Consider the following 21,428-nt stretch of genomic DNA (forward strand, 5'->3'; position numbering starts at 1 on the left):
AGTTTAGAGCATTTGTGTTCTACTTAAGAAATCTTTCCTTACCCTAAGTCTTTGAAGAAACCATGATATTATCTGAGGGTTGTTTTTGGTTCTACCCTTTACTCTGAGGTTTCTAACCCACCCTGAGTTGACTTCTGTGTATGGTGTGAATTGTTGGTACAATTTAAGTGTTCTGTGTGGTTCAGTGATCCAGCCACCCTTTCTTTCTACAACATTCGCCCTGGAATTCCTGAACATACAACACAGGAACAATCGAAAGGTGTTGGGCAAGGGAGGGACGGTGGTGCCGGGAAGTCATTTATGAACTGTTTCTGAACTCAGTTTTCTGTTCCTCCAATGTGGTAACCATCCCTGCACTGGGACCCTCTTGTCTTGAGAATTGCAGCCTTATGATAATTCTTGACATCACGTCCCAGTAAAGACTCCCACTCTGATTTTCTGCAAGAAAACAACACATTGGCTGTGCCTTACCTTCGAATCTGCCTGTATTCCTGTCATCTGACCCAACCCCCAAAAAACTGGTTTCGATTTTGATTGTTAATAAACATCTTTGATTTTTTCCCCTTGAATTTCTATCCATCGATTTCAACCTCTCACTGCCTCTCAAGAATCTTGAATCATGTCTCACACACAGACCCTTAGCAACTCTTGTCAGGCCTGGGAATTGGAAACATGATACAATTGTGCTAGTCTAACTCTTTCACACAAATTTCATTTTCCAAGTGGTCCCTGCCAGGACTCAGATGTAGAAACAATTTCTGCATACTGATTTTGTTACACACTTAGCTCACTCAAGAAACAGAGGGGATGGGGAGGGATGTGGGAGGGGGGTTCAAGATGGGGAACACATGTACACCCGTGGCAGATTCATGTCAATGTATGGCAAAACCAACACAATATTGGAATTAGCCTCCAATTAAAATAAATAAATTTATATTAAAAACAAGAAACAGATGCAACCTAATCACTTATCTCTGGGATTGTCTGAGTTGATCATCACACCAAATCCCATCTTTACTTTTTCAAAACTCCTTGCCAATGATTTTATTCTCCTCCTTACTGAACTCAGTGGGTAGAGTGGCCTGAGTGTGCCGTCCCTCACATCAAAGATTACCAGGTATACCATAAGTGGGATGTTGTTGTTGCTTTTGCCAGAATGCAATAACATTAAAAAGAAGATATCTTTTATATAGTCTACTAAGAATTTTACGACAGAAACTGACGCTCAATTTTATCAAACATTTTGTCTCAGTGTAAGACATGCAAGTGTAATCAACCATTTGATTCTGTACTCACGAGATGATCTTTGTGCATTCAATCCAACGTCAAGTTTTCTGTCAACACTGTCAACAGTAATACAACATGCAATCCTGAACTAAGACTTTCAGCACTAATCTCTACCCCTGGATACACTGGTGAGTTCATTTTGTTAACATGTAATTCATTATTTTGATACTCTCAGTAGACTGGTCTGGTATGTCATCCTCCCTTTGGCTTTCTGGAGCGATTTCGGTATCAATGTTATGTTCTATACATGAACATTTATGGAGGGTATCTCATTCTTCTCTCTCTAGGACCATCTCCAAGTATGGAATAACAATTTCCTGAATATTTTATACAGTTTACCAGAGAACTACAAGGCTGACAAGCCTTTCATTATTTGTCCTATTGATTACAAGTCCTCCACCTCTTTGAGTTTTCTCTATCTTTGCATGTCTGATTTTCAGATATTTTACTAGGTTTTAGATTCATGCGCTGGTGAAGGAAATGGCAACCCATTCCAGTATTCTTGTCTGGAGAATCCCAGGGATGGGAAAGCCTGGTGGGCTGCCGTCTATGGGGTCGCACAGTCAGACACGACTGAAGCAACTTAGCAGCAGCAGCAGCGGACACATTTTACAATTTTTCAAAGGCTTTTACCTTAAAGTACTCTTCAATGTGCTTCAAAAACCACAATCTACAAAGATGCACGGTGGAATCTGGGGTATATACACACCCATACATCCTTTTGCACTGGCACGGTCTCAAACCCTTAGGGGTTGCCACCTAGGAGTCAATGTGGCACGGAAGCCCACCCCTATTCTGCATGAAGACTTTCTTCCCAGAAGAAGAATAACCTGATTTCTTAGACTGCCCGATGTTTCGGCCATGAGAAAGAGACACTCAGTGACCACGAGGAAAATGCAAGGAAATAAACACTGCTTTGCCAGTCAGAGGCTTGCAGGACAGTAACTTCTTCTTAACAGTCCACACTGATGAGGTAGAAAAGACTTTTTCCTTTCCATTCCTAAATTCTTCAGTGTCATGCCAAGAGGAATACTGATCTAAAACATCCAGTCTTTTTCAAAACAAAGGAAAATCATAGTTTATCTAAGAAGATCATCCTAAATAGCACAGGTGACCCTCTACCATCATCATTTCTTTCTTCCTTTCACAAGGCAGTGACAACGAAAAGCAGCCTATTTTTGGTATCTACCAGCAACCAGACCTTCTCTACAGAGGAAAAGGAATGCAGGGCTCCCAGAAACCTCAAATTTCATCATCCAAAGTCTACTCCTAAGAGAATTCCAAGTGGGATTGTGTGGCCCATATTTTCCTTAATCCAGGATCGACCAAACTGAAACACCCCTGGCCAGCTGAGACCAGCATGAGGTTATAGATGAGGGTGAGTACTAGTTCTCAGGAAAGACATATGATGCGAGGAGACAATCATACCCCAGGCCCACCTCAGCCCTTAAACATCAGGAAGAGCCAGGGTCCTAACACCAGGAACAACAGGAAGGTTCTGGGCAGGTGCTAATAAGACAGTGTGACTGAGCCTCATCAGCAGGAAACAGATGGACACAAACAGGCCCTCCTCTTTCCACAAGAACCCTCCCCATGCAGCCTTCCCTGGAGCCAAAATGGGTATCAAGATGGGACATAGATGACTGGAAGATGTGAAGTCCTAAAGGTTACGGGCGACTACACAGGTCTGGTGAGACTGGAAGCGAGTCCCCTCATCACCTGCAAACGGGCTAGTTCAGCGTCCTCCTCCACGACTGACCTGTGACGTCCAGACGGAAGGAGACCTTCTGGCCCCCGGCCTCGCAGCTGTACTCCCCGGCGTCCGCCTTGCCTGCCTGCTGCACCACCAGCCGCCGCCCGCGGCCCGTGGCCTCCACACGCACTTTCGAGCTCGAACTCAGCTTCTTGCCGTCCTTGTACCACGTCACCTCTGTCTGGGCCTGGGCCACCTCGCAGCTCAGCGTGGCACTCGCCCCTGCCACGGCCTGCACTTCACTGCGTGCCGGCTGCTCCTTGGCGAACACCACCGAGGGCTCTGGGGACAGAGGGCGATACATAGGGTCAGAGACCCCATCTGAGGCAGGACAGCAGCCCCGGGTAAAGAAGACCTGGATGGGGAGGTAGGAGGTGGCTGGGCAGGAGGATGGTGGAGCTGGAGACTTCTCAGGCTCTGCACCAGCCCTGTGCCCTGCAGAGGCCTCCCTGCCTTTCTCAGCAAGTGACGCAATTCACACCTTCTCCCACAGGTCCCTGCGAGCACATCCCGGGTGGGAGGTCCTGACAATGGACTTGTTCTTTGCTCATGACATCTGCAGGTCTCAAGGCAATGACTCCCCACCCTTTCTAGATGGTGCCCCAGTCCTCTCCATACGATTATGCGGGAACTTTTCACCCGCAGTCCATGGAGATGGCTGAGGCTCGCGCCCTTGCTTACTCTTAGTACTGTCAGCTGGGGGCAATCTGGGGGAGTGCTTGCACCTGCCCGTGGCTCTCTCTGTCACTGTCTGAGGAATGAAGAAGCGGAGCACCTTCCCCTTAGGACTGGGCTTGCCATTACTGTTTTCTTCTTCCTGGTGCCACGAGTCAAATCTTTTGCCCACTTGCCAACAGGAGGTGCTCTCTTTTGTTGATTCAACCCTGGCCAATTTTTACACATTTATGTGCCAGAGAATGACAAACAGGTAAACTTTAAGGATATGCCCAACCGTGTGAGTCGTATATTCACTCTCTGATCCAGTCCTCTGTTAAGTCAAAGTTCATTCTTCCAACAGTGTGACAATGTCCATTTCTTCCCTTTGAGTTTAGAGCGTTTGTGTTCTACTTAAGAAATCTTTCCTTACCCTAAGTCTTTGAAGAAACCATGATATTATCTGAGGGTTGTTTTTGGTTCTACCCTTTACTCTGAGGTTTCTAACCCACCCTGAGTTGACTTCTGTGTATGGTGTGAATTGTTGGTACAATTTAAGTGTTCTGTGTGGTTCAGTGATCCAGCCACCCTTTCTTTCTACAACATTCGCCCTGGAGTTCCTGAACATACAACACAGGAACAATCGAAAGGTGTTGGGCAAGGGAGGGACGGTGGTGCCGGGAAGTCATTTATGAACTGTTTCTGAACTCAGTTTTCTGTTCCTCCAATGTGGTAACCATCCACGCACTGGGACCCCCTTGTCTTGAGAACTGCAGCCTTATGATAATTCTTGACATCACATCCCAGTAAAGACTCCCACTCTGATTTTCTGCAAGAAAACAACACATTGGCTGTGCCTTACCTTCGAATCTGCCTGTTTTTCTGTCATCTGACCCAACCCCCAAAAAACTGGTTTCGATTTTGATTGTTAATAAACATCTTTGATTTTTTCCCCTTGAATTTCTATCCATCGATTTCAACCTCTCACTGCCTCTCAAGAATCTTGAATCATGTCTCACACACAGACCCTTAGCAACTCTTGTCAGGCCTGGGAATTGGAAACATGATACAATTGTGCTAGTCTAACTCTTTCACACAAATTTCATTTTCCAAGTGGTCCCTGCCAGGACTCAGATGTAGAAACAATTTCTGCATACTGATTTTGTTACACACTTAGCTTACTCAAGAAACAGAGGGGATGGGGAGGGATGTGGGAGGGGGGTTCAAGATGGGGAACACATGTACACCCGTGGCAGATTCATGTCAATGTATGGCAAAACCAATACAATATTGGAATTAGCCTCCAATTAAAATAAATAAATTCATATTAAAAACAAGAAACAGATGCAACCTAATCACTTATCTCTGGGATTGTCTGAGTTGATCATCACACCAAATCCCATCTTTACTTTTTCAAAACTCCTTGCCAATGATTTTATTCTCCTCCTTACTGAACTCAGTGGGTAGAGTGGCCTGAGTGTGCCGTCCCTCACATCAAAGATTACCAGGTATACCATAAGTGGGATGTTGTTGTTGCTTTTGCCAGAATGCAATAACATTAAAAAGAAGATATCTTTTATATAGTCTACTAAGAATTTTACGACAGAAACTGACGCTCAATTTTATCAAACATTTTGTCTCAGTGTAAGACATGCAAGTGTAATCAACCATTTGATTCTGTACTCACGAGATGATCTTTGTGCATTCAATCCAACGTCAAGCTTTCTATCTATCAACGTTGTCAACAGTAATACAACATGCAATCCTGAACTATGACTAGCCCTGGATACACTGCTGAATTCATTTTGTTAACATGTAATTCATTATTTTGATACTCTCAGTAGACTGGTCTGGTATGTCATCTTCCCTTTGGCTTTCTGGAGTGATTTTGGTATCAGTGTTATGTTCTATACATGAACATGTATGGAGGGTATCTCATTCTTCTCTCTCTAGGACCATCTCCAAGTATGGAATAACAATTTCCTGAATATTTTATACAGTTTACCAGAGAACTACAAGGCTGACAAGCCTTTCATTATTTGTCCTATCGATTACAAGTCCTCCACCTCTTTGAGTTTTCTCTATCTTTGCATGTCTGATTTTCAGATATTTTACTAGGTTTTAGATACATGCACTGGTGAAGGAAATGGCAACCCATTCCAGTATTCTTGTCTGGAGAATCCCAGGGATGGGAAAGCCTGGTGGGCTGCCATCTATGGGGTTGCACAGTCAGACACGACTGAAGCAACTTAGCAGCAGCAGCAGCGGACACATTTTACAATTTTTCAAAGGCTTTTACCTTAAAGTACTCTTCAATGTGCTTCAAAAACCACAATCTACAAAGATGCATGGTGGAATCTGGGGTATATACACACCCATACATCCTGCTGCACTGGCACGGTCTCAAACCCTTAGGGGTTGCCACCTAGGAGTCAATGTGGCATGGAAGCCCACCCCTATTCTGCATGAAGTCTTTGTTCCCAGAAGAAGAATAACCTGATTTCTTAGACTGCCCAATGTTTCGCCATGAGAAAGAGACACTCAGTGACCACGAGGAAAATGCAAGGAAATAAACACTGCTTTGCCAGTCAGAGGCTTGCAGGACAGTAACTTCTTAACCGTCCACGCTGATGAGGTAGAAATGACTTTTTCCTTTCCATTCCTAAATTCTTCAGTGTCATGCCAAGAGGAATACTGATCTAAAACATGCAACCTTTTTCAAAACAAGGGAAAATCATATTTTATCTAAGAAGATCACCCTAAATAGCACAGGTGACCCTCTACCATCATCATTTCTTTCTTCCTTTCACAAGGCAGTGACAACGAAAAGCAGCCTATTTCTTGGTATCTACCAGCAACCAGACCTTCTCTACAGAGGAAAAGGAATGCAGGGCTCCCAGAAACCTCAAATGTCATCATCCAAAGTTTACTCCTAAGAGAATTCCAAGTAGGATTGTGTGGCCCATATTTTCCTTAATCCAGGATCGACCAAACTGAAACACCCCTGGCCAGCTGAGACCAGCATGAGGTTATAGATGAGGGTGAGTACTAGTTCTCAGGAAAGACATATGATGCGAGGAGACAATCATACCCCAGGCCCACCTCAGCCCTCAAACATCAGGGAGAACCAGGGTCCTAACACCAGGAACAACAGGAAGGTTCTGGGCAGGTGCTAATAAGACAGTGTGACTGAGCCTCATCAGCAGGAAACAGATGGACACAAACAGGCCCTCCTCTTTCCACGAGAACCCTCCCCATGCAGCCTTCCCTGGAGCCAAAATGGGTATCAAGATGGGACATAGATGATCGGAAGGTGTGAAGTCCTAAAGGTTACAGGCGACTACACAAGTCTGGTGAGGCTGGAAGCCAGTGCCCTCATCACCTGCACACAGGCTAGCTCAGCGTCCTACTCCAGGACTGACCTGTGACGTCCAGGCGGAAGGAGACCTTCTGGCCCCCGGCCTCACAGATGTACTCCCCAGCATCCGCCTTGCCCGCCTGCTGCACCACCAGCCGCCGCCCACGGCCCGTGGCCTCCACACGCACTTTTGAGCTGGAACTCAGCTTCTTCCCGTCCTTGTACCACGTCACCTCCGTCTGGGCCTGGGCCACCTCACAGCTCAGCGTGGCACTTGCCCCCGCCATGGCCTGCACTTCACTGCGTGCCGGCTGCTCCTTGGCAAACACCACTGAGGGCTCTGGGGACAGAGGAATACACAGGGTCAGAGATACCATCTCAGTCAGGACGGCAGCCCTGGGCAAAGAATAGGATGGGGAGTTAGTTGTGGGTGGGGTAAGAAGGAGCAACAGAGCTAGAGACTTCTCAGGCTCTACACCAGCCCTGTGTTCTGCCAAGGTCACCCAAGTTTCTCAGCAGCAAGTAGCATGATTTATGAATTCTCCTCTGGGTCCATCCATGTGAGCTATTGGAGGAAGGGGTGGCCACTGGAACAGACTTGTTCCCTGCTCATGCCTGGCTTGTGTCCTCCCAGATGGTGTCAGTCCTTTCCATAACATTATCCCTGGAACTTTTCACCTGCAATCTGTTTAGATGTCTGAGGCTGGCACCTTTGCCTACTTTTACCATTGCCAACTGGTGGCAACCTGGGGAGAGTGCTTACACCTCCCTGCGGCTTTCTCTGTCATTGTCTGAGGAACGAGTAAGCAAGCACCTTTTCCCCTGAGCACTGGGGTCAGCATTACTGTTTTTTCTTCCTGGTGACATTATTCAGATCTTTTACCCACTTACTAATAGGATGGGAACTGTGGGGTCATGACGGGGGAGTTCCTAGATGAAGCCCCATCTTCCCCACAGAAATGTGCATGTTCTCATCTCAGTGACCAGGACTTGCTGAGGCTCCACTCCTGCCCACTCTCACGTTGGGCATCTGGTGGGAGTGAGTGTGCCTCCTGTGGCGTTCTTTGGCATTTTTCTCATGACACAAAGGAAAGAACCCTTTGTGATATTTTTGCTCACTGGTATTTGCTCTTCTGCATCGTCATTGTTCAAAGATTTTGCCCTGTTTTCAATAGCATCTTCTGTCATATTGAGGACATTTTTATATATTTAAATGCAAGGCACGGAGAAGTATGTGTGTTCTAAATGTCTTCCACGTCTGTGTGGCTTGCCCTTTAGTCACTTATACTAACTTCTGATGAATTTTCATGGTTCGTTTTAGTTAAGTATTTCAAATTTGTTTCATTATGGCTCCTGCTCCTGCTCTGTCGCTCGAACACTTGTATTCTAAGAAGTCATTCTTTATCCTACAGTAATTTACGTCTATGATTTTCCCTTCTATTCTGCGGTCTCTTCCCAACAGGAGTTGACTGTGTGTGGTATGACTTACTGGTCTAATCTCTTCTCTACGTGGTTGAATGGTTCAAGTATCATGTATGAAAACTACGTTGCCTCTATGCCTTGCACCATTGCATAATTCCTAAAAAGCAGAAGGGAAATGTCATTCAGGTCTGTGTCTGAAATCTCTCTTCAGATGCTTTGGCCTGTGTGTCTGTCTTTGCAACCAGACACTATTGTATTCATTACTGTAGCTTTATAGTAGTCTTGATATTTGGTAATATCACCAAATATTTGCTCTCTTCAAGGGTGCATTGACTGTGTATATGGTCTTTGCAATTTACTTGTCAATTTTCAAAGTCCCCTCTAAACAAACTTTTTTTTGGATTTTAATTTGTATTGAACATTTTTGATTCTTCTGTAGATTTCTACCAAACTATTTAGAACTTCTTGACTGTCTCTCAAAAAAATTCCAATAATCCTCCCCACCACAGAGCCTCTCAGAACCTTTTATTAGACTTATAATTAAAAAATGATTGCTTTGATGCTATTTTAACTCTTTTAAAGTTTCATTTTCAACACATGTGTTGCTACTGTTAGACACAGAAGTTTGTTTTCTTCCTACTAACTTTTTCCATGGTAATCATTCTTAACTATCCTATTGTCTCATAACTTATCTTTGGGTAAATCATATTATCTGTAAATTCCACTTTTGTTTATTCACACTTTTATATTACTTTATTTTTTCCCTAACTGTGCTGTAAAATGTTGGATAAAAGCAGTAACAGTGGGTTTCCTTGTCTGGTTCTCTATCTCACAGCAAAGCTTTCAAACTTTCACTTTTTTGTGTGCAATTAGCTGAATTGCCTGCAGAGTTGTTGATCAAATTAAGAAAGAATTGTTTTATTTATAATTCGTTACGAATTTTATGGCAAAAATTGATGCAAACTTCATTAAACATTTTTTCTCTATTTATAATGCCAAATCTCATCCAATACTTTACTCTGCATGTCATGAACAGAATGTTTTGCTAACATTTCTAGTATTTCAACAAGCTTGCACTTCTGGACTATGACTTTCATCACAGCGTATCACCAGTTATCCTCTTAATATATTATTAAACTTATTCTGATAATGTTTTCTTTCAGATTTTGGCCTTGCTATCCATAATAGATGGATAATAATTTCAATCCTTACCCCTTTCCTTGTCAGATATTGGTATCAGTGTTACACTATCTACGTGAAACAAATCAGAGACGTATCTCATTTTTCTATTCTCCAGAATAACCTCCACGAACACGGTTTTTCTTTTTAAAGTAGCTCATATAATTTACCAGTGGAACTACAGGGATTAAATATTTCTCTATGGGAAGATTTTTCATTGTGATTCCAATTACTTAAAAGGTTTTAAGACTATTTGAGTTGTCCAGTGTTTCTGTGTCACTTGGTATATAATTTTCTAAGAACTTGATTAATTTGTCAAGCCTTTCAAATTTATTGCAATGAAAAAAATTGCCATATTCTCCTAAAATATAATTTTTTTAAGATACATGCATATCGGTATAGGAGAAGTGACTATTCCTCTTCAAGTCTAAATCTATAAATCAGAGTCCAATTAGAATTCTGACATGGAATGTTCCAACAGAAGACAAAGGAAATCAATATTTGCTCTGAAAAGAGAATTCCAGATCTCACATGTGCATATTTCAGGCACACATCAACCAATCCTCTGCTCCCTATTTACTTTGCACACATATTTCAAGAAAAATAGACCTAGATGTGTCTATGTGCGTGTGGGCTCAGTCCCTTCAGCCGCCTCTTTGTGACACCATGGACTATAACCCGTTAAGCTCCTCTGCCCCTGGGATTCTCCAGGCAAGAACACTGGAGTGGGTTGCCATGCCCTCCTCCCAACCCAGGGATGGAACCTGAGTATCCTGCATTCCAACCTGCAGGCAGATTCTTTACCCACTAAGCCACCTCAGAAGCCATGTAGATACACAGATAATTTCAATATCCAGTGCAAGGAGAAAGAGTGTCCAGAACAACTGAAACTCTGGTAAATCCACAGCTCATTCCTGAGATAAAGCAAGCACAACAGTGTGATAGAAACTCCCCCTGGACCTGGTTTAATGAAATCCAAACCATCTCTCCTAGTGTGAACCCACACGCATTGCTGGGTGGGGCATCTAGGAGCTGTCAGGACAGCCAAGAGGAGCAAATTCACATACCCACAGTTGAAAGGCATCTGGTTTACAGCAGACTCCAAGTGCAAGACAGAACCAGAGGCCCAGACACCAGGGAACACCCAGACGACCCTGGGCAGATGCTGGGAACTGACGACCGTGCATCACTGTGTGGAAATGCCACTCTGGGTTTATAGGACGCCTTTCTCCTTTCTGCTCACACCCTCCCATCCAGCTCCCTTTGCCTGGCCTTGGGTATGAAAACGGGGGTGGGAGGACAGAAGACCAAAAGAGATGAAGTCTAGTGGAAAGATCATCGGGTCTGTCAGGGGTGCAAGCCCGTCCCATCACCTCCACATGAGGCTAACTTACTACCTCCAAACTGACCTGTGACGTCCAGGTGGAAGGAGACCTTCTGGCCCCCGGCCTCGCAGCTGTACTCCCCGGCATCCGCCTTGCCCGCCTGCTGCACCACCAGCTGCCGGGTGCACCCTTTGGCTTCCAAACGCACTTTCGAGCTTGAACTCAGCTTCTTCCCGTCTTTGTACCACATCACCTCCGTCTGGGCCTGGGCCACCTCGCAGCTCAGCGTGGCACTCGCCCCCGCCACGGCCTGCACTTCACTGTGTGCTGGCTGCTCCTTGGCGAACACCACTGAGGGCTCTGAGGATAGAGGGATACACGGGGTCAGAGACCCCATCTCAGTCAGGACAGCAGCCCCGGGCAAAGAAGACCTGGATGGGGAGCTGGGAAGCAGGGTGGTGGGAAGGAGTGATGGAGCTGGTGATTTCTTCAGGTTCTGCACCAGCCCTGTGCCTTGCAGAGGAAAACTCTTTCTCAGCAGCAAGTCACACAAGACATGCATTCTCCCACAGATCCATGTCAACTGGCCTGGGAAAGGGGCTTTTGAAAAAGACATCGCCCCTGCTCATGACATCTGCAGGTTCACGATGCAAATGTCTGCCAACCTTCCGAGATAGTGCCCCAGTCTTCTCCATATGGTTATGCAAGGAACTTTTCATCTGCAATCAATGGAGATGTCTTAGGCTCAGCACCCATGCCTACTCTTACTCTCGTCAACTTGTGGCAATCTGCTGGGAGTGCCTGCACCTCCCCATGGCTTTCTTTGTCATTGTTTGAGGAATGGAGAAGCTGAGCACCTTTCCTCAGGACTGGGTTCATCATTACGGTTTTCTTCTTCCCAGTAACACTATTCAAATCTTTTGCCCACTTACCCTTGGTAGACTCTCTCTTTTCTCGATTCACCTCTGGCCACTCTTTATGGTTTAAATACCAAAGAATGACACATAGGTAAGTTTTAAGGATATTACCAACTGTGTGACTTGCAGTTTCACTTTCTGATCAAAACCTGTGATAAATCAAAGTTTTTCCTTTCAACAGGGTCACATTGTCCTTCCATCCCTTTGAGTGTAAAGTATTTCTGTTCTATTTAAGAAATCTTTTTTTACCTTAGTCTTTAAACAAACCACACTCTCATCTGAGGGTTTTTGGGGGGTTCTACTTCTTACACTTAAGTTTCTAACCTACTACATGTTTACTTCTGTGTGTGATGTGAACTGTTACAATTTCTTTTTTCCCTATGGTTCAGTGGTCCAAGCACCATTTATGAAGACAACATCCTTCCTTGACTTTTCTGACAGACAGCACAGTAACAAAAGGAGGACACAGAGAGGGGTCTTGAGAGGGAATGGGTGGTGAGAACCCATTTATGCAATGAACTGCTTCTGAACTCAGTCTTTTATTCCTCTAATGTGGTAACTATTCCTGCACTGGGATCCCCTTATCTTGAAAACTGCAGCCTTATGATAATCCCTGACATCAGGTCCCAGTATATGCCCCCACCATGATTTTCTTGAAGAAAACAGTGTATTGGCTGCATCTTGCCTTTGAAAAGTGAAGTCGCTCAGTCGTGTCTGACTCTTTGCGACCCCATGGACAGTAGCCTACCAGGCTCTTCTGTCCATGGGATTTTCCAGGCAAAGGTTCTGGAGTGGGTTGCCATTTCCTTCTCTATTCTTCCATCTGACCACTCACAAAACAAATTTGGTTCCATTTTGATTGCTAATAAAGCACCTTTGATTTTTCCCCCCAAGATTTCTACCCCTTTATTGCAACCTCTGACTGTCTCTCAAGAATTTTAATCCTTTCCCCACTCACAGTCTCTTAGCAACTTTTATCAGATTGAAATTACAAAAAAAAAACACAACTTTCGCTGGTCTAACTCTTTCACACGTATTTCATTTTCCAAGCATTCCTTGCCCCCTTAAGACATAGAAATGTTTTCTGCATGTTAATCTTTTTACACACTGATCCTATTCAAGAATCCTATTCAGTCTAATCGTTTATCTTTGGGATTGTCTGAGTTGATCACCCCATCATCAGCAAATTCTACCTTTGGTTTTTGCCGAAACTGTTGGCAAGTAATTTTATTTTCCTCCTTATGCAACTCAGGGGTTAGTCGCCAATCTGTATTGTGCCTCATGTCAAAGATTTCCTTGCCCATCTCAAGTGAGATGTTGCTGTAATTCTGCAGGAATTTTACGTTAATAATTAAGAACACTTTTATACGGTTCGCCAATAGTTTTATGGCAGGAACTGATACTCAATTTAGAAAACTTTTTGTCTCAATGTATGACCTTCAAGTTTAATCAACCATTTGATTCTGAACTCATGAAGATGGTCACATCTTTCTGCACTCCATCTCTTACTGTCCAGCTTTCTATTTATTCACACTGCCAACATTAAATTCAACGTGCAATCCTGGAATTTCATCACAGGTCTCTAACTGTGGATACATTGCTGAATTCATTTTGTTAGCAAATGTTACAATTTATTATTTTCACCTTGATATTTGCAGTAGATTTGTCTAGATTTCATTCTCCCTGCCTTTCTTGTGTGATTATGGTGTTGATGCTATGATCTGTACATGAAGAGAGTTATGGATGGTATCTCCTTTTTCTGTCTCTAAGATCATCTCCACAAGTACGGAAGAAGAGTTTTTCAGGAAATTTTGTATGCCGTACCAGAGACCTACAGGGCTGACTTTTCATTATTAGTCCCACTGATTGACAAGCCATACAACTCTAACTTCTACTTTTTTCTGTCCTCTTTCATATAGTTTACTAGAATTTAGCCAAATTTCACGATTTTTCAATGGTTTTATCTTAGAACACTCTCCTATTCTCAGAAAACCACATTCTACAAAGACGCATGGTAGGACCTGGGGTGTCTATACACACCCATAAATCATCCTACCCTGATAGGTATTGCCACCTAGGAGTCAATGGCATGGTAGCCCAGCCCTATTTGGCGTGAAGACTCTCTTCCCAGAAGAATAATCTGATTTCTTGGACTGCCTTAAGTTCCAGCCACAAGAAACAGACCGTTAAGAAAATGCAACAAAATAAAGACTGCTTGAGGGACAAAAACTCCTGAACTGATTCTATGAGGCCACCATCAGCTTGATACCAAAGCCAGACAAAGATATCACAAAAAAGGGAAATTAAAGGCCAATATCACTGATGAACATAGATGCAAAAGTCATCAACAAAGTTCTAGCAAACAGAATCCAACAACACATTAAAAGAATTATACATCATGATCAAGTGAGATTTATCGCAGAGATACAAAGATTCTTCAATATATGCAAATCAATCAGTGTGATACACCATGTTAACAAATTGAAAGAAAAAACATGATCATCTCAATAGATGCAGAGAAAACTTTTGACAAAATTCACCATCCATTTATGATAGGAAAAAAAAACTGTCCAGGAAATTGGCATAGAAGTAATACACCTATATATGACAAATCCACAGCAAACATTATTCTCAATGATGAGAAACTGAACGCTTTTCCTTTAAGATCGGGAACAAGACAAGGGTGCCCACTCTCACCACTATTATTCAATATAGTTTTGGAAGTCCTAGCCATGGCAACAAAGAAGAAAAAGAAATAAAAGAAATGCAGATTGGAAAAGAAGAAGTAAAACTCACTGTTTGCAGATGGCATGATACTATACATATAAAACCCTAAGAGCACCACTAAAAATCTACCAGAGCTAATCAATGAATTTAGTAAAGTCACAGGATATAAAATTAATACACAGAAATTCCTTGCATCACTATATACTAACAATGAAAATTCAGAAAGAGAAATTAAGGAAACAGTTCCATTCATCATTGCAACAAAAAGAATAAAATATCTAGGAATAAACCTATTTAAAGAAACATAAGACCTGTATGCTGAAAACTATAAGACACAGATCAAGGAAATCAAAGACAACATAAACAGATGGAGAGATATACTATGTTCTTGGATTAGAAGAATTGATATTTTGAAAGTTACCATACCACCCAAAGCCATCTACAGATTCAATGTAATCTCTATCAAGCTACCAATGGTACACCCATAGAACCAGAACAAAAAAGTTTCATTATTTGTATGGAAACACAAAATCCCTAAGCAATCTTGAGAAAGAAAAACAGAGCTGGAAAATTCAACTTTCCTGACTTCAGACTATACTACAAAGCTAATAGTCATCAAGACAGTACCGTACTGGATCAGAAACAGAAATATAGATCAATGGGACAAGATATAAAGCGCAGAGATAAACCCACACACCGATGAGCACCTTATCTTTGACAAAGGAGGCAAGAATATACAACGAGAAAAGACAGCCTCTTCAGTAAGTGGTGCTGAGAAAACTGGATTGCTACATGTAAAAGAGTGAAACTAGAATACTTCCTAAAACCAGACACAAAAATAAACTCAAAATGGATTAAAAACGTGAACGTGAAGTCGCTCAGTCGTGTCCAACTCTTTGCAACCCCATGGACACCAGGCTCCTCTGTCCATGGGATTTTCTAGGCAAGAGTACTGATTGATTCATGTTGTCTTATGGCATAAACCAATACAAAACTGTAAAGCAATTTTCCACCAATTAAAAAATTTTTTAAAAAGATTGCTTCCCCAGTTAGAGGCTGCTAGGACAGTAGCTCTTCATTAGCTACGCCTAATGGTGTGACTGGAGAAGGCAATGGCAGCCCACTCCAGTACTCTTGCCTGGAAAATCCCATGGACGGAGGAGCCTAGTAGGCTGCAGTCCATGGGGTCGCTAGGAGTCGGACACGACTGAGCGACTTCACTTTCACTTTTCACTTTCATGCATTGGAGGAGGAAATGGCAACCCACTCCAGTGTTCTTGCCTGGAGAATCCCAGGGACGGGGGAGCCTGGTGGGCTGCCCTCTATGGGGTCGCACAGAGTCGGACACGACTGAAGTGACTTAGTAGCAGCAGCAGCAATGGTGTGACAGAAGCCACTTTTTCCTTTCCACTTCTAAATTCAACAATGTAATGCCAAGGGGAATACTTACCTACAACATCCAAACTCTTTGAAGACGAAAACAAACTCATATTTGATCTAAGAAGATCTCCCTAAACAGCACAGGTGTTTCTCCACTAATCATTCTTTCTTCCCTTTGCCAGGACATGACAACATAACACAGCTCTATTTTTTGCTACCTTTGGGCAACCCGAGCGTTTAAATCCAGGAAAAGGAAGGAAGGCCTTCCAGAAATCTCAAATTTCATCACCCAAAGTTCACTCCTGAAAAAACTCTAAGTAAGATTTTGTGGCCAACATGTACCCTAATCTGGGATCTATCATATTGAAACACCTCTAGCCAACCAAGAACCAGTACTAGGTTTCAGATGAGGGCATGCGATTGCTCTCAGGTAAGACATATGATGGGAGGAAAGTCAGGTATCCACAGGCCTGCCTTAGCCCTCCAAGCATCAGGGAGTGCCAGGGTCCCCTTAGGGATATTACAATGGAGGAAGTATTGTTCAGGCTTCAGAAGCAGGAGAGCAGACCCTTGACCTTCCTTCTGACCTGCTAGGACACTGCCCGCATTTCCTGCCTGTCTGCAAGCACAGCAAGTTAGGTGGCACTTTTGACAAGAAAGGGAGTGGGTCTTGGAATTCTTGAGCCCCTGGATTCATGCCTGAGTTTAATGAAATCCTATGACTCACAAGATAAAGCAAACAGCACCATAAAAATGTTAAACTAAAACCACAGCTGCATTTTTGCATGCAAACTGATGCAGCCTGGGGTTACGGGGGCCCCCCAAACTGCAATCCGAAGTCTCATCAGTGGAGTGGACTGCCGCTGAGGCCCTCTTCCCAACTGGGACTCCAGATTGCTGTTAACAAGAGACTTCTCAGCATGATGTTTAAGTCTGGATGTTGGTCAGCCCAATTTGGTGATATATGTGCTGTTACTCTTTGCTTTTGCTTAATCATTTTCATTGGAGGATAATTACTTTACAAGATTGTGATGGCTTTTGCCATACATTAACACAAATAAACCACAGGTACACATGTGTCCCCCCATCCTGAAGCCCCCTTCCACCTCCCTCCCCACCCTATCCCTTTGGGTTGTCCCAGAGCACTAGCTCTGAGTGCCCTGCTTCATGCATCAAACTTGCACTGGTCATCTATTTTACATACGGTAATATACATGCTTCAATGCTATTCTCTCACAATTTCCCACCCTTGCCTTTTCCCACAGAGTCCAAAAGTCTGTTCTTTACATCTGTGTCTCTTATGCTGCCTTGCATATAGGATCATTGATACCATCTTTCTAAATTCCATCTATATATGCATTAATATACTGTATTGGCGTTTTTTTTTTTTCTGACTTACTTCACTCTGTATAATAGGCTCCAGTTTCATCCACCTCATTAGAACTGATTCAAATGCATTCCTTTCTACAGCTGAGTAATACTCCATTGTGTATATGTCTTCTCTTGTGTTGTTGGAAGAGGTAAACTTCAAACTGCAATTTGAAGTCTCATCTGTGGAGTGCACTGCCACTGAGGCCCTCTTCCCAATTGGGACTCCAGATTGCTGTTAATGAAAGACTTCACAGCGTCCTGTTTAAGCCTGGATTTTTTTTAGCTTACCTCTTCCAACAACACAAAAGACTCTACACGTGAACATCATCAGATGGTCAATCCTGAAATCAGATTGATTATATTCTTTTCAGCCAAAGATGGAGAAGCTCTATACAGTCAGCAAAAACAAGACTGGGAGCTGACTGTGGCTCAGATCATGAACCCCTTATTGCAAAATTCAGACTTAAATTGGAGAAAGTAGGGAAAACCACTAGACCATCCAGGTATGACGTAAATCAAATCCCTTACAGTTATACAGTAGAAGTGAGAAATAGATTTAAGGGACTAGATTTGATAGACAGAGTGCCTGAAGAACTATGGATGGAGGTTCATGAGACTGTACAGAAGGCAGGAATAAAGACCATCCCCAAGAAGAAGTGCAAAAAGGCAAAATGGTTGTCTGAGGAGGTTTTACAAATAGCTGACAAAAGAAAAGAGGCTAAAGGCAAAGGAGAAAAGGAAAGATATACCCAATTGAATGCAGAGTTCCAAAAAAATAGCAAAGAGAGATAAGAAAGCCTTCCTCAGTGATCAGTGCAAAGAAATAGAGGAAAACAATAGAATGGGAAAGACTAGAGATCTCTTCAAGAAAATTAGAGATACCAAGGGAATGTTTCATGCAAAGATGGGCACAATAAAGGACAGAAATGGTATGGACCTAACAGAAGCAGAAGATATTAAGAAGAGGTGGCAAGAATACACAGAAGAACGATACAAAATGATATTCATGACTCAGATAACCACAATGGTGTGATCACTCACCTAGAGCCAGATATCCTGGAATGCGAAGTCAAGTGGGCCTTAGGAAGCATCACTATGAACAAAACTAGTGAAGATGATGGAATTCCAGTTGAGCTGTTTCAAATCCGATGATGACGATGCTGTGAAAGTGTGCACTTAATATGCCAGCAAATTTGGAAAACTTAGCAGTAGCCACAGGACTGGAAAAGGTCAGTTTTCATTCCAATCCCAAAGAAAGGCAATGCCAAAGAATGTTCAAACTACCGCACAATTGCACTCGTCTCACACGCTAGAAAAGTAATGCTCAAAATCCTCCAAGCCAGGCTTCAACAGTACGTGAACCATGAACTTCCAGATGTTCAAGCTGGATTTAGAAAAGGTAGAGGAACCAGAGATCAAATTGCCAACATCTGTTGGATCACCAAAAAAGCAAGAGAGTTCCAGAAAAACATTTTCTTCTGCTTTATTGACTATGTCAAAGCCTTTGACTATATGGATCACAACAAACTGTGGAAAATTATTAAAGAGATGGGAATACCAGTCCACCTTAACTGCTTCCTGAGAAATCTCTATGCAGGTCAAGAAGCAGCAGTTAGAGCTGAACATGGAACATACTGGTTCTAAATTGGGAAAGGTGTGTGTCAAGGCTGTATATTGTCACACTGCTTATTTAACTTACATGCAGAATACATCATGCAAAATGCTGGACTGGATGAAGCACAAGCTGGAATCAAGCTTGCAGGGAGAAATATCAATAACCTCAGTTATGCAGATGACACCACCCTTATGGCAGAAAGCGAAGAACTAAAGAGCTTCTTGATGAAAATGAAAGAGGAGAGTGAAAAAGCTGGCTTAAAACTCAACATTCAGAAAACTAAGATCATGGCATCCAGTCCCATCACTTCATGGCCAATAGATGGGGGAAACAATGGACACAGTGAGAGACGTTATTTTCTTGGGCTCCAAAATCATTGCAGATGGTGACTGCAGCCATGAAATTAAAAGGTGCTTGCTCCTTGGAAGAAAAGCCATGACCAACCTAGACAGCATATTAAAAAGCAGAGACATTACTTTGCTGACCAAAGGTCCATCTTAGTCAAAGCTATGGTTTCTCCAGTAGTCATGTACGGATGTGAGCATTGGACCATAAAGAAAACTGAGTGTTGAAGAATTGGTGCTTTTGAACTGTGGACCTGGATAAGACTCTTGAGAGTCCCTTGGACTGCAAGGAGATCCAACCAAACAATCCTAAAGGAAATCAGTCCTGAATGTTCATTGGAAGGACTGATACTAAAGCTGAAACTCCAATACTTTGGCCACATAATGTGAAGAAGAGACCCTGATGCTGGGAAAGATTGAAGGCAGGAGGAGAAGGTGATGACAGAGGATGAAATGGTTGGATGTCATCACTGACTCGATGGATATGAGTTTGAGCAAGCTCCAAGAGTTGGTGATGGACAGGAAAGCCTGGCATGCTTCAGTCCATGGGGTCACAAAGAGTCGGACATGACTGAGCTGAACTAAATACTCCATTGTATTCCAACTCCTTATCCATTCATCTGCTGATGGACATCCAGGTTGCTTCCATGTCCTAGCTATCATAAACAGTGCAGCAATGAACACTGGGGTACATGTGTCTCTTTCAATTCTGGTTTCCTTGGTGTGTATGCCCAGCAGTGGCATTGCTGGGTTATATCGCAGTTCTATTTCCAATTTTTTAAGGAATTTTCACTGTACTCCTAGAGGCTGTACCAGTTTGCATTCCCACCAACACTCTGTTACTCTTTTCTATTGTTTCTGTTTCTTTTAATGATTATATTGAAATTAAGTTAAATAAACCTCTATTAAATATTTAAATTGCTTATTTGTGTGTAATGAGCTGTTTCTTCTGATAACAAATTCTTTGAACCTGAAATGAAAGTAAAACTTTTGGTAAAATGAGTTTTGACACCAGGGAAAACAAAAAGCTTCTGGGCAGGTGGTAAGACAGTGGGACTGAGCCTAACCGCCTGGAAACTGGTGGCGGAAACGGCTGCGTCTCTTTCCAATGCACCCTTGCCATTCATCCTCCTCCAGGCCAAAATGGGTATCAAGATGGGACACGAAGACTGAGAGGCAAGAAGAGATGAAGGTTATAGGCGAGTGCACACATAGTGTGATGAGACCAAAAGCCAATTCCCTCACACCTGCACACAGGCTAGCTCAGCGTCCTCCTCCAGGACTGACCTATGACGTCCAGGCGGAAGGAGACCTTCTGGCCCCCGGCCTCGCAGCTGTACTCCCCGGCGTCCGCCTTGCCCGCCTGCTGCACCACCAGCTTCCGGGTGCAGCCCTTGGCTTCCACACGCACTTTCGAGCTGGAACTCAGCTTCTTGCCATCCTTGTACCACGTCACCTCCGTCTGGGCCTGGGCCACCTCGCAGCTCAGCGTGGCACTCGCCCCCGCCACGGCCTGCACTTCACTGCGTGCCGGCTGCTCCTTGGCAAACACCACCGAGGGCTCTGGGGACAGAGGAGGATACATGCGGTCAGAGACCCCAGCTCAGTCAGGACGGCAGCCCCGGGCAAAGAAGACCTGGATGGGGAGCTGGGATTTGGGGTGGTGGGAAGGAGGCACACAGCTGGAGACTTCTCAGGCTCTGCACCAGCCCTGTGCTCTGCAGAGGTCCCCTGCCTCTCTCAGCAAAAGTCACACAATTTATGCATTCTCCATGTAAGCTGGCTCAGTTGTCAGGGGGGCCGTTGGAAAAGACTGGTCTGTTGCGCACGGCATCCACAGGTTCACGAGGCAAGTGTTCCCCAACCTTCCTAGATGGTGCCCCAGTCTTCCCCATATGGTTATGCAGGGAACGTTTCACCTGCAGTCCACAGAGATGCCTTAGGCTCAGCACCCACACCTGTTCATTCTATTGCCAACGTGCACGCTTGCACCTCCCCGTGGTCTTCTCTTTCACTGTCTGAGGAGTGGAGAAACTGACCACCTTTACCATTAGGACTGGGTTCACCGTTACTGTTTTCTTCCTGGTGACACTATT

The 21,428-nt window shown here is 43.7% G+C and overlaps 1 protein-coding gene across 41 annotated transcripts in view; it reads right to left on the reverse strand.

Moving 5' to 3' along the window:
• Positions 1-21,428, reverse strand: part of OBSCN (obscurin, cytoskeletal calmodulin and titin-interacting RhoGEF) — a 239,778-nt gene that overhangs the window by 165,326 nt on the left and 53,024 nt on the right. For 35 of the 41 annotated variants that reach the window (XM_086407929.1, XM_086407949.1, XM_086407948.1 and 32 more), the window contains 4 exons: positions 20,620-20,895; positions 11,063-11,338; positions 7,117-7,392; positions 3,047-3,322 (listed from right to left, as the gene is read on the reverse strand). In XM_086407929.1, coding sequence (XP_086264055.1) covers positions 3,047-3,322; positions 7,117-7,392; positions 11,063-11,338; positions 20,620-20,895 — 1,104 coding nt within the window. The remainder of the gene's footprint in view (positions 1-3,046; positions 3,323-7,116; positions 7,393-11,062; positions 11,339-20,619; positions 20,896-21,428) is intronic. The other 6 variants (XM_086407941.1, XM_086407930.1, XM_086407931.1 and 3 more) reach the window with 5 other exon arrangements.

This window comes from Bos grunniens, chromosome 7 (assembly GCF_055505025.1).
Source record: "Bos grunniens cultivar Pamir isolate PY7600 chromosome 7, Bosgru_T2T1.0, whole genome shotgun sequence".
Classification (NCBI taxonomy): Eukaryota; Metazoa; Chordata; class Mammalia; order Artiodactyla; family Bovidae; genus Bos; species Bos grunniens.